At 23.6% G+C, this 14,778-nt stretch overlaps 1 protein-coding gene across 3 annotated transcripts in view; it reads left to right on the top strand.

Moving 5' to 3' along the window:
* Nucleotides 1-4,425: 4,425 nt before the first annotated feature.
* The window catches only part of LOC129606259 (echinoderm microtubule-associated protein-like 2), an 86,966-nt gene continuing 76,613 nt past the window's right edge, over nucleotides 4,426-14,778 (top strand). Inside the window, exon 1 of one of the 3 annotated variants that reach the window (XM_055516475.1) lies at nucleotides 4,426-5,079. In XM_055516475.1, coding sequence (XP_055372450.1) covers nucleotides 4,869-5,079 — 211 coding nt within the window. In that variant the 5' untranslated portion in view covers nucleotides 4,426-4,868. The remainder of the gene's footprint in view (nucleotides 5,080-14,778) is intronic. The other 2 variants (XM_055516476.1, XM_055516477.1) reach the window with 2 other exon arrangements.

Consider the following 14,778-nt stretch of genomic DNA (forward strand, 5'->3'; position numbering starts at 1 on the left):
ATTACTAATTTTTATAAAAAGAAAGGATCAGAAAACATTAAACTTTTATTACTTTTACAACAAGATATTCAAAGGTAATTTGAGAAAGAAATTTTGACTAATTTTTAAAAGTTGTATAACAATTATTATTTTTAATTTATAGATTGTAAATATTCTATTAAATGCTATTTTGAAACCACAAACGATAAAATTTTACACACGTGGCCGAAACAAAACAACAATGGAAAACTTCAATTTATTGTAGATGGAAAAAAATCTTTTGCATTACACGTTACGAAACGTGATAAGAAAATTTTTTATTATAGAGGAGGAATACTAACTTGCCAAAAAATTTAACAATACAAAATCTATCATCATTGCCAAATAACTGAAAAAATATTAAACAAAATAAAATTAAATGAAGCAAAACTTAATTTTTAATTTATAGCATTCTTTTATTTTCAGGATTAAACCTAAATAAATTTAGAAAAGAGCCTAATTTGTTTAGATACTTTTTCTAATATAATAGGTAAAAACCCTATTATAATTAACTAAAAAATAGTTATATTTTCTATTCTCTAACTAAATAATTAGGTATATTATCTATTGTTGAGAATATTTTTTAACTATTTATTTAGGTGAAATTCCTATTTCTTTAGTTAAATTTCAAAAAGGTTTTAAAATAAATCAACTAAATGATTAGGTGAATCGACTATTTGCTTAGTTCTAATCCACCTAAATTTTTAGGTATTTTAGCTAGTATTGTAGATAAATCAGCAAATTTATTTGGTTAATTTTCCTAATTATTAAAAAGTAAATTCAGCTAATTTAAATTAGGCAATGTAGCTAAATAGTTTAGGAGGCTGAAAATCAAGCATTTCATTAGGTGATTTATACTATTGTTTTAGCTAAATGTTCTACTCTTTTTTTTCTGTGTATATATTGCACATATTTAAATTGTTTTGTTTTCTATATATCTGTACATTTTACTAGTGTATACCAAAAAAACAGCACATTTTAAGTAGTAAAATTGGAAAATAAATAAAAAGCAAATTATTCGATTAAAATAGTGTTTTGTAAAAGAGCACATTTCGCTTTAAAGTACTTCAAGAGATCCAAAAAGAAAGCGCTCTACAGAATAAATTTTATTAATTTTGCATAATTTTGCATAAATTTAGGCGAAATCTAAATTATACTAAATAAAACTTATTTCCGAAAAGATTGAATTTTAATTATCAATGAATTTTTAAGGATAAATTTTAGGCAGAACGAATGAATGTCATATTATTGCTTTCGTGCTTTTTAAATAAGTTAATTGTGGTTTATAGTTTCAAAGGAAAAGCAGGCCAAAAATTAATTGTTTTGTAAACTTGAGGACTTATAACTTGAGAAGAAGGATGAAGTTCCCTGAAATTTCATTCTAGAGGAATAAAATATTTGTCTCATATATATTAACAGCTAAAATGTGAAATTCAGTTGAGTTAGCGAATTGGAAAAAAAATACTTTCAAAATTAACGAAATAACAGTATATTTGGAGGAACTCTACGGAATTGTTGTAAGTGAAGAACAGACAAAGTAGAACTAATAAGCACAAATTTTTTTTTTTTGAAAATGTACTAAAATTAGATTTTTTTTTATTTTTGATTGTCACAAATATACATAGATGATGATAACCTTTTCTTAAATCATGAATTAAGTTAAGATATTTCCACAGTTTATACAAGAAACTTGAATATATCAGTGCCATACATGGAAATTGGAAAAGAAAGAGAAAAAAAAGTAGAAAAAAAAACGAAAATTAAAAATGAATCTTAAACTTTTACTTTCATTTCAGATGAGTTTTTCTATATAGAGTTCATTTCTCGCCTAGTACACGGCATATAATTTTTCTTAAGAAAATAAAAAATTTAACAAAATTAAAAATTTAAAACTTCAAATTTTTTGTTGTCATAACGTCAGTAACAATATGAAGATGACGACAATCATGATGGCATTGCATGTTTTTTTGTTTCTTTTTAATATTGTCGTTTGTTACCCCCGTAATTAATAGTTAAACGGTTATTTCCGTTAACTTAAATTTTAAATACTGTGAAAAACTAGCATAGTAAGATGAAAAAAAAAAATTTTTTTTCTTAATGAATTTTGCTAAAAAACAAAAACAATAACAAAATTAAATGAAAGAAAAATAAAGAAACAAAAAATTCAATCGTTTACTTTTTTCCGAATGATTTGTAAAAATTTACCTGTCCATTTTTTCTTTGATTTGTTCACGTACCCACAAAGAATGTATGCGGAAAGTGAGAAAATTTTTCAAGCCCAAAAATGGGATTCTTTAATAATAATAAAGAAATTTCATTAAATTAAATTAAAAAGATGTGCGTATATTTTTGACCTGCATGTGTGTGTGTGTGTGTGTAAGAGTAAGAAGAGAGTATGTAGGCTTCGTTTTTTTTAATTCAGTAATTAAAATTAATTGGGTTTTGAACGTCATATTTTTCTTCTTTTGTTAATTTTTTATTAAAAAAAAATAATTTGTCCGTCGCATTTCGTTTAAAGCACAAAAAGCAACTTAAATAACTTGTTACTTCTCCTTTTTAAATCACACACATACATTATATGCATATACATACATACATACATTATGTATATAAAATATTCATAACTTGTAATTTATTAAAGTTTATCTTGATAGAAAGGAAAGTTTTTTAGATAATTTTTAAGTATTGAAGAAAAAAGACTATTAATAAAATACGCATTTATCATAAAATAATAATAATTAATAATCTAGAAATTAAAGTTAGAAAGTCACGATTTTCTGCCCATACGTACATGTATACAGATATACTATAGTTACTAGGTGTGCAAGTTTGTGTGTTTATAAAATGATAATATTTTTTAATAGTGAATGCAGACCACTTGTGTTCAATCAATGACCGCCCACGTAAGAAAATTTTGTTAGATGAAAAAAAAAAATAATAGTTTTAAATTATATTTAAGTTTTACTTAAGCTTTCAGTGAATCTTATCAAGCATAGAATTCGTTATGGTGATTAATAGGAAAAGTGTAAAATTTTTAAAAGAATTGTTTACTTGAATTTTATTATTTAATTAAAAGCAAACAATACATTCTTCATTTAATCTCAAAAACTAGACGATCATGTTAAAAATATGTGAACTTAACAAGTACGGTTAAAAATTTTAGAAAAAAAAACACAAAGAACTTAAAATTTTTTTTTTAATTTAGTGTGAGATGTTTCACTTGTTGTTCAAAAAATCTTGTCTTGGGTATAAAATACCAAAACTGATAAGTTCATGAAAATCAAAATAATTGATAATAAAGATTGTAAATTGTAGATTGCAAAGCAGGGCTAAAAGTGTACCGAGACCCGAAAATTTAGATCTATTGTGTCGCCCAACTAAGTGTGGGACAAAGTCCTAAAACACCTTCTCGAGAAATTAATAATTTAAAAGATTCCCTTTATTTTCATTCTAAATGTTTAAGTAAATACTAAGTCGTTCTTTTTTAAGAAACTGTAATGATAATTTGCCAAATCTAATTTTTTTTTCTGAACCATCGTTTAGCACAGAAATCTCATGGTTTCGGTTTCGAAAACTTAGCAATAAGTAAAATCCAAGTTCTGGCAAAACTATTCTTTTGAATTCGTTTCTCATATTTAGTTGTTTTTGAATAAAATTTAACAAATAATATTGATTTAATTATTTTTTATAGTAAATTGAGTGTGTGTTAATTTGATGAATTTTCAAATTTAATGAAATTATAGCAAATTTGGTGATGACACTGTATTCAGACGGACATAGTTTCTTCGTTTTTTATTTTAACTATAATCAAGTCAAACTAATTTTTCTCTTGAATGGTTCATTAATTGTTCGCTTGTAAGTTGAGCAAATATTTTTTTATTGCATTCAATTATAGTATATAAATGTATAGTATTTAAATCAATAATAAAATTTACGTTAAAAAAAAAACTCTCCGTCCTAAAGTTAAATTTGATTGAATTTTTTGAGAGGCAGAGAAAAAGGCTGCACTTAAAAAAAGAGAATGTCAATTTCCTTATAAAATACACCAATGAATGCAACTTTTTCAATAGCACCTTAAGATTTATGAGATGTTATATGATTTAACAGAATTTTTTGTTTTGAAATCGGGATTATTTGTTCTTGTTATTCTAAATTACTTGCAATTACTTGTTATGCGTTCCAGTTTTACTCTTAAAATGCTCTTAATATATTTTTTCCTCTTGATATATCAGCAATAATCACCGTCATTCTCTTTTAATTTGTTGCAACTAACCAAACATAATCCATACTAAATTTAAAATTAAATAACAAATAATTAAGTAATTTATTTTTTTTTTTTTCAAAAATTAAATAATATTTTTTTTTTACTTTCAGATTTTCATGATGATGATAATGGCGATATACACGAAATTGCAACTTATATTTAATAATATTTTATTAAATTAATAATTCGAGATAATTACATTATATAATAATATTAGTTACAGTTGGCTTCGTGTCTATAAACATAGTAAATAGTTGTAAATTATAAAAACAAGAAAAAAATAAAACAAAAGAGAATTTTGTTACTCCTATTTTTTATAATTAATTTTTAAATTTTATAATAAAAAATTATATTAAATTTATGAAAGTAAAAAAAAATTAATTTAGATTTGAACTAAATTTTGTATATACATATATTTGAGTATGTATGTTAAGTTTAATGTTATATAAAAGATTAACCTATAGTTTTTCTGACTTGCATATTTTTTTTATAACTGAAACGATTTTTTTATATAATTACTATATATATAAAAATTATTATTAAATTATTATTATTGGCTTAATTTTTTATAATTTAATAAAAAAAAATGAATGGACATCGTTCAAATGGGAATGATGGTATCCATTACGATGAAATATTAGAAGAAGAAACAATTGTAACATCATCATCAGCATCATCGCTATCAACAGTAATTAAATTAAATAAAATTAATGAAAATGGCAATGGTAATGGAAATGTTACAAATCCACTATCAAGTCGATTAACGTTGTCATCAGATAATGATGGATTTTCAACAGGTATTTAATTTTTTTTTTTTAACATTTTTATATAAAAAATGAAATGTTTTAATTTTAACAATTTTATTGTTCTTAAATTTTGTTTGTTTTTGTTTTCACTATAAAGCTTAAAAATTAGTTTTGATCTGATTAATGAATTACTTGAATAAGTTGAAGGATAAATCAAGTAATATTAGACTGTATTGAAGTGTTTTTAATATATTTTATCATTTTTAATGCAGTTTTAATTACTACAGCTATATTAAAAAATTATGAGAGAATTTTACAACTTCACATGAAAATTGTGCAAATTTACACAAAAATTTTTCAGTTTTATATGGAAATCGTAGAAATTTACATAAAAGTTGAGCAATTATACATGAAAATAGAGCAGTTTTATATGAAAATTGTTTAGTTTCACACAAAAATAAATATTTGATTGCCAATTTAGAAATACTTTAAATAAAAATTTTTTAAATAATGTAAACATTATTATATGCTAATGATGGCAGCAAAATCAAATTATTTTTATTGCAAAATCAATTTACTTGAAATTACTATACATGTAAAATTTACTCATTTACATCTACATGTATTATTGCTATTTCAAATTTTTAATTTAAAAAAATATTTCAAAATTGTTTATTAAGACACAACCCGATCAGTAATTATGTACTTACTGTAAAACTTTGTGAGACAGAGGTTAAGATTTCGGTACACCTTGTGTTGTAATATGGAGCCCTACTGTAGAAGGAATTTCTATTCGGTCAAGTTGTGCTTTCACATCATAATTAATAAGAATATTTTTATTCTATTATTAAGAAATTCTTCTCTCGCACAGTTTGTTTAAATGCCACAGATAATTTGTGTTTTTCCTAAAAGTAAAACTTTAATCGTGTTTAATCGCAGTTTGATTTAAACATTTGTACGCTCTGTCCAATATTTATTTATTTGCTAAAAATCACTATGCTTACACTTTATTTCAACTGATTATTGCTAGTATTGACAATAAACTTAACTAAATTGAATTTATATAGTGAATTCGAATGCGAGTAATTATTAAATTTTCGTTCATGTTTTACATTCAATTATTTATTTTATATTCAACACCAACATTTTCCATTATTTTTTGAAGGCTGTTTTTATTAAATTCGAAATAAATCACAATAATTATGTCAGAAATTGTTGTTCATTTTTCTTCTATATTGAATTTAATTTAATTTTAGATATTTTTTTTTAATTTAGATTTTTGTACTTAATTTATTTGATTTTTTAATTAATTATTTATGAGAAAACACTTGTTAAAAATTCCATTTTCTTCTATATTATGAGTTGAGTTTAAAATAAATGAATTAAAATAAAAGTATTAAAAATTTTTATCACATATTTGATTTTGTGTGAATGTTTTTTTAAAAGATGAAAGGGGAAGCTTAAATTTTCAATGATAATTTTTAATAATATCATTAAATTTTTAAAGAAAGCTTTTGACATAGTGAGGTTGTGAATTAGGTCATGAGAAGAAATTATGCATGTTTTGTTTATTTAAACTTTATTCGTCTCAAATATTATAGGTCGAAGCTCTATTCGTTCATTGGAAATAAAAGTTTAGCTATAGAATTGATTTAGAAAGTACTAACATTATATAGTAAATACAAGTGTACTTGTATGTAGAGGCGATTAGATTCTCTTCTTTGTCAACATTTTTAATTAATAAATTTTTTCAAATTTTTTGTTGAATTATCATGTTTCATATTCACTTTTATTCCTATTGTATAAACTTAAATTCTTTTCCATTTTCCATAAGAAATAGAACATTTTTAAAAGATCTTTAAAACTAAAATAAAAAAAAATTAATGGAGGAAATTAGTTATTAAATAGATTATGTAAAGAAATCATATTGTTTAATTCAATTTTCGATACAAAAAGCAAATAATTCACTAAAAGACCTCATGTGTTTCAATAAAAGACAATTACACTTGTGAATGCATTGACGTTTGTGATTCTGAATTAAAAAAATTATTCTATAATAGTTTTTGTTACATGAGAGTGTTTAATAGAAATCTATGTAATTTATGATGGGCAGTCAAGACAGCTTGTTAAAATAATAGTATTCAAATTAAATTTGCAAAAGCTCAAAAATTTTAAAGAGATTTTAATTATACATATGACATGATATTATTCCGAATCGTAATCTTATAAATTATCCGTTCTGATTTTCCACAAGATACCCCGACATTCAGAAAAAAAAACAATCACTCACATTAATTACAATGGCCGTTTTGTCATAAAGTACAAAATTTTTTTGTTTTTCTTTTATTTACGTAGGTGTTGAGATGCAATATTTTTAAACATATGGAATAAAATATGTTCTGTTAGAAATATAATTCAAACACAAACAATGAAGTACTTGTCTTGAACCATTAAAAATGAAACCGTTTAAATGAGATCATTCCTAGGTCTAGCTTTTATACGACCTCACACAGAAAAATCGCTTCTAGTTCTAATTTGCGTTTAATTTACAAATAACGAACAATGCTATGTATATATATATACGATTTTAGTACCATAGATAGATGACCATGCCATGCGACAAAAATATACTTTTTATGATCAGATATTAAAATTACATTAACCGTTGCATATACATGCGACAATTTCTTTTTAATCATGTTGAGCCTAACAAAATTTCTCTAATACAAATTGATGCCGTAAAAAAACAGAGCTTAATTTAAATAGTTGTTGAAAATCAGATTTGTAATGAGTACGCTTTAAACTCAGATTTTAGTATACATAAGTGAATTATTGAAAATAAAATAAATTCACTTGCAAAGTTGGTTTTCCTTAAATTACTTTTTTACCAATAAATTCAATAGCGGAATTCAGAAAAACAAAAAAAAATTTAAAATTATTTTATTATTAATGGTCATTTGCGTAATAAGTATATATATAATATGTATAGAGTTTAATAAATTTTATTTCTAATTTATGTAACAATATACGCCTTGTTGGTGGTGTTGGCTAAAATATTGCGGAAAAATATTGAACAGAACAGCATTCGTGTGGGAAAAAATTTCTTATTTCATTCAACTTTTAATTTCTCATAAACTTAAAGAAACACAAAAAAAAATATTAAAAGAATGAGAAATAATTTTAAAAGAGGAACAACAACCTAAACAAAAAAAAACATCTCTGAATCTCAATGATATTTTTAAGGCAGTCATATAAGCCCTCTTTAATATTTATAGTTATACAGTGTGTGTTTGAGTTGTTAAAGTATGCGAACAACATAAAAAATGTCTAAGTTAATATTTCCCACTTGTGAAAACTTTACTGATCTTAAAAAAAAAATATTAAAACTAACTAGCTGTATGTGGTGGCATAAATTAAAAAAGTGAAATGAATATGAAAAAATAATTTCGTTTTTCGTTCATAGTTTAAGAGTGAACTAACATAGATTGTCTACAATCTATACGTGAATACTTACTTTATTCCATTTTACTCTCATACCTCAACTATTTGCTTGTTTGTTTACTTATTTTTTTTTGGGACCGCATGCATTTAAGTAAAGAATTTTTTTATTATTTTAAATTTTTTAATATACTTAAAGCATATACGATGAAAATAATTTATAAAATTTAATTTTTGTAAGGAAATTTTAATGTAATCACGCATATTGTGTATGTATGTAAAAAAGTAGATTTACACAAAGGAAATTGTATTTTTATATGGGTATACAAAAATTGCAAAACAAGTTAATTTATGCGAAAAAAAGTGAAAATATAGTTTACTATTATAATTTATAATATAGCAGTGCACATACACACAAGCTATTTAATAAATAAAATTATTAAAAATTGAAATTTTTCCTTTATTTTTGCAATTTATTTTGTTTTGAATGCGGAAAAAAAGCACGTGTTAAATTTGCATATTTTTAACAAAGGCGAAGAATTACCTACATTTTTAAATGAATATTCCATTCAATTCATTATTGAATTTTTAGTGAAATTAATCAATGAATATTTTTTTTTTTTTTTTTTTTTGATTTTTTATTTTACTATACATACATATTATGAGAAATCGTAAAATTTTTTATATTAAAATTTTATGTTATAAGGAAATAATGGGAACACACATAATAAAATGAATATTAGAAATTCTATAAGCATATATGGCCCTTTATTTAACACATACCTAATCTAACATATAGATCTACACCTACTCAAATACATGATAGCTTATGTAGTTTTATTGAATATAGTTTCACTTTATACTTAGTTACATTGTACAAAATATCGGTTTTTAGTTTTTAACTGGTTTATTAATTTGTTAAGAAAGAAAATGTAATAAATAATTGGTTAGAAATGTATTTTAACAAAGCAATATGAAAAATGTGTTGTTTATGTCTTAAGACTATATCTTTGAGTTTACTTCATTTCAATAATTTATTATAAGGCTTTCTAAGGCTTTCAATTTCTATTTTTTGTATGAATAAATCGTTTCTGTTGTTATGAATCTTTGAAGCTCTCTCGTAACGTAACTCTTTACTAAGGACCAAAAATTTTTAATGGAGCATTGCACTGTAGGGACCAAGTCTGGGTATAGGATTGTCAAGAAATTGTTTTGCTGATAATTTGACTGGTTAAATTTTCTGGGAGTTTTATTTAAGACTTTCTTTCAAAAGGTACAATCATACTGTAAAATTTTATTTTACAATTTTTTGAAAACAATTGCAAGGATAACTCTTTTAATTTTTACTTTTGCTATTCTTACACTGAAATTTATTATTCTTACGTAGTATTTTAACTGTATCAGGTTTAAAATCAGGACTCACTTTTGGAAAATAATAAGAATAGATTTGGCAAATTCATTTTTCTGAAATTAAATTAAGTTTAATAAGTATGTGTGTATCTTAAAATCGATAATAAAATCAAAACAAGTTAATGGACAAATCCAAGTTATGGATAAGTTGATAAGTTAATGGATATTATGAATGTCAATCGATAAAGTTAATCGATGTCATCATTTGACATATACGAATAAGTACTTATATAAAAAATTTATTTTCAGGGTCACAATATTATTAGCAAATATTTAAGCAAATATTAAAAGTTTTCACATTCACTAATAATTTTTGCTATTATAACGTACACAAACAAACATAAATAAATTCTAATTAAGCTTTTTTTTCGAAAACCAATCAAAATAACTGAGACTCTCATTGAATGTATATACGTACATTATTATTTGTTTAATTTTTTTATATGTACTGATTTTCCGATAATCTAATAATTAGCAAAATAAAATTTTTTATTATCATTCTATATATGTACATATGTATGCGTATATTTAGCCTCTTTACATAACTAATTAACTGTACATATTTGTATTGACAATAACTAAATTGCAACCATGTGTAAAATGACATCATTTTAAATCCTACAATCCTATCCAATTCATAAATACTTTTGATTTTATCTTAACTACAACGCATAAAATGTTCAATAGTATTTTTTTTTTTTAATAAAAATTATCCATTAAGACGCAAATAATATTTGTTATTATTGCTATAGTAAAGTAAAAAATAAAAAATATTATTTAATATTTAACTTAAAAGTCACAATATCATTTACTTATAAGGTCTCCACATGATTCGTTTAAACAAATTAACTCTAAAAATATTATAATGATCAAAAAGCAGAAAAAAAATAAAAATAAATGACATCCATATAAATATTAATTATCACCTGTCATATTTAAATAAAAAATTTACTTAACATTAACTGCCGTCATTATTTTTCGATTCATCCTCATACCTATATGCCTTTTGGAGTAATCATCACGTATGAATGTACCATTCTACATATAAATATATTTGTATATTTTATGTATTCGTTCGTTTGTTTATAAACAAAAAAAAAATTCTCAATTAATTCTTCCTTTTTAAATTTTATTGAATATTGAAATCAGGGATGTGCCCATAAAACAAAATTGAAAATAATTTTCGAATAAGTTTTGGATAAATTGGTAGAAATTTTAAGCAGAAATTATATTCATAATTACAATACACAAAATTAAAAAAATTTTTAGCTTATAACTACAAATCTAATCAGAATTCAAAGACGAACCTCTATATTTGTCAGGCGCTGCACCAAAAACTACACTTCAATGTGATTAGATGTGAATGCACGAAATAAAGAAGCAAAGCTGTAATTCAAGATTCTTTTATTTTCAAATTTTGAATTTGCTGCCGGTGAAAGCATACGATTAAATAGTAGATTTAAGTCGGGGGTTGTTGGTTTACTATGTAAAATTTTAAAACTGCCAAATTTTAAAGTATTTCATTGTACCTTGATTATATTTCACTCGGCGTAATTAAAAAAAATGTTGCGGTTGTCAATTTTATAGTGCATCCTTGCATCTTGATTATGTAAGAGACAAATAATTTGAATTAAATAAGAGACAAATAATTTGAAAAGCAGTTAAACTACAACTATTTATAAAATAGAATATTTCTTTATTATTCTTACTATTGTAATCGATCGCGTTTAAAATTAGACTGCTTTTGTAACTAACTTTCAAATGGTGTTTCTTATACTCGTAATAAGACACAATTAATATAATTTTTACCAAATCTAATACATAACCATTGAAAGATCACGGGACTTCCGATTGTCTTTCATGTTTTATATGTTACAAATTTTAAATTGAACGACCGTTCCTTCTTCTTTTATTTAAGTGCTTGGTAAAAGTACATATACAAATATTAACCGCCTTATATAAGATTAGCCGCTTCCGCTTCATTAAAAGATTAGCAAACTGAATTGTGTATAAACTACTTGTTACTGTTATTTTACTCGTATGTAAAAATTTACGAACAACTGAAATACTAAATATTTAAATTTTAATTGTTTTACTGCATGTACTAATTTTTAATTTGATTAAGTTGCATTGTATTGCTATCCATTCCAACAAATAGCGTTTACAGCTGTTATTGTTTTAACAGCGATACTTGTTTCATTGCTTATCATTTCATTTATAGATAATGTAGTCTGAGTTTGTGTCTTATAAAGATGAAAACAATTTATCGTAAAGTACTTGTTATATTAAGCACATCAAATTTAAAATCATTTTAATATTCAGTCATCGATTATTAATTAGAATACAATATATATGTACAATTAGATAAAAAATATATAACAAAACAATTAATTTTGTATAATAATAAGTTGTGCACTTGTACAATATCTTCAATAGCAAATCAAATACTTATACACTCACTTAAATTTAAATACGAATTTTGTATAAAAAAAAACGTTCAATTATGGCTCGTGAACATTTATTAAAAGAAAATAAAAAATAAATTCATTGAATAGCGAAAAAAAAAGTTCAATACAATAAAATGTAAGGTACACAATTAAAATCCAGGTATTACAGAAATCTTTAAAGAAATAATAAGTATATACAAATTTCCAGTTTCATAATCTTTTAAAATAATGAAATTTAATATTTCAAATACTCAATTACAATTGTATACAATTATTTTGTATAATTAAAGAGGTGAACTGTGAAATTATTAAATTTTTTTTTATTTTAATATTTTATTACATTTTTAAGCAGTAAATTTTCTATGGGATACGAAAAAAACAATTTTTTGCAATTTATCTCTCAAGAAATGAAGATTAATGATCATTTAAATGGTAATACAGCTAAAACGAATGAATAGGAAAAAAATAAAAACAAAGGTGGGAGATATCATATTTTAATAAAGCAATTTATCGGTTCAAATTGAAAATTTAATGTGTTATACGGGTATAGAGTGTGTCGAAATTTGATTTTTAGTTCATCTGTTGGAAATAGTTGAAATTTTTATTAAATATTCAACTAGCATTGCAAATTAAATTGCGACATTAGGAGAGAAGAGAAAAAGCGGAGTCTTATGTATCTTACATACCTAATCTCTTTTTAAATTTAATAGAATTGAGTATAATTGTAAAAACATAACCAAAGCGAACGATTTCCGTTATTAACTCAGATCAAAATTGGAACGGTAAAATTAACTGTTCAGTAATTCTGCATACAATGTCAAACACACATGAAAACAGATAATGCCAAAAGAATTGAAAGCGGTAAAATAGGAAGATAGGCTGTTTCATCGAATGCGCGTAATTTATATGAATTCTAACATTTCGCCGCGAAAAATCGCGTTTTTTTTGAGAATTTATGGCTCTGTCCAGTCATTTTTAAATTCTGCAAATGTATTTTTAAAATATGAGTAAATGTTAATATCTTTGTTTTTTTTTGATTCGGTTTTTTGTCTGAAAAATTTTCATGAGTCTTAAAGATTTTATTGCACTCTGTATAATCACATGAGTAGAATGAATAAACATGTGTAAAATTGTGTTTTTTTTTTTTTAAATTAATCTGTAAAATAAATTTATTCAATGAGTTGGAAGTAATCAATTATAAACTGGTAACAATAGGCTATATGTGAACTTTTTTATATGTTGTTGTAAAAAATGTAATGGAGCAAGAAATTTTTATTTGGTTTATTATTATGACAAAACATTACATATATGTTTAACATATTTATATGTATATGCTCAATGATGAACTAATCAAAAATCAATTGAGACGCGTATTATAAAAATATTTTCAAAGTGTGTGATTTGATCTTGAATTTGTTCGAATAAACAATTACAATGTGTACTTGATCCGTTATACTTTTTCAGTAATATTTCAAAATTTAACATGCGATACCTTTAATTTAAATTATTTTTCTGCTAACAATGCTTCATATTCATGTGAGCACATACCGATAAATAATTAATTAAGTACAGATATTAATCAATTGTTATTCTAATTTCAAAAATTTTTAAAATATTTGTTATACTTAGTATAGGAATTCTGAGCATTATAAATTACCATTTTGTGTTAGCGGAAATGAAATTATTTTAAAAATAAAATTTTTGCCCAAATTTAGTTTAAATTTAAATTTGACCTTTCTTTTGTCAAAAATAAAAAATAAGCTTTTTTTGCATCGAAACGTTAAAAATTTTAATGGCGAAAATTTTGCTGCTAACTATTTCATCATATTTAAAAAGTTGTTTTTGATATTTTCAAGGATGAATTTTAATATTTATTTTATGACAAAATAAATTTTTGAAATAGTCAAGAATAAAAAGCACATCAAATTTTTATTTAAAGGTAAACAAATTTAAAAACTTTTAAATATGTTCAATAACAGTAACAATAACAGTACAAGCCAAAATTAGGGGGATAATTTTAGTGATTAAAGCGCAGTATTTCATGAGTTGAAAGCTGATCATAGGTATGGATGTTCAACAGCGATGTTAGAAATCTAACTATAATTAATTTTGGCATGTTTTATATGTGAAACTAGTCTTTACTGTAGTGCAATTTAGTCTATACTCTTATATTCAAAATATTTTTATGATATTTTAATAGTTATAGCTCTTCATACGTATTTTCTTATAACCAACTGTAGGTAATTAAAATTTGTATTTAAAATTTGTAACCATTACTAATGCTGAATAGTATAATCATACAAATTTTGCAAATTTATGTTATTTGGTGATTCAGCAAAATAAGTCTATCAGTGTTCTAAAACAAGGTCTAAACACTTTTCCATCAATAACATTTTTAAATCAATTAATTTCAAGACTGTTTGTTGAAAAACGCAGGCATGCTATTTAAAAAGAA

This window comes from Condylostylus longicornis, unplaced genomic scaffold (assembly GCF_029603195.1).
Source record: "Condylostylus longicornis isolate FDR11 unplaced genomic scaffold, ASM2960319v2 ptg000018l, whole genome shotgun sequence".
Classification (NCBI taxonomy): Eukaryota; Metazoa; Arthropoda; class Insecta; order Diptera; family Dolichopodidae; genus Condylostylus; species Condylostylus longicornis.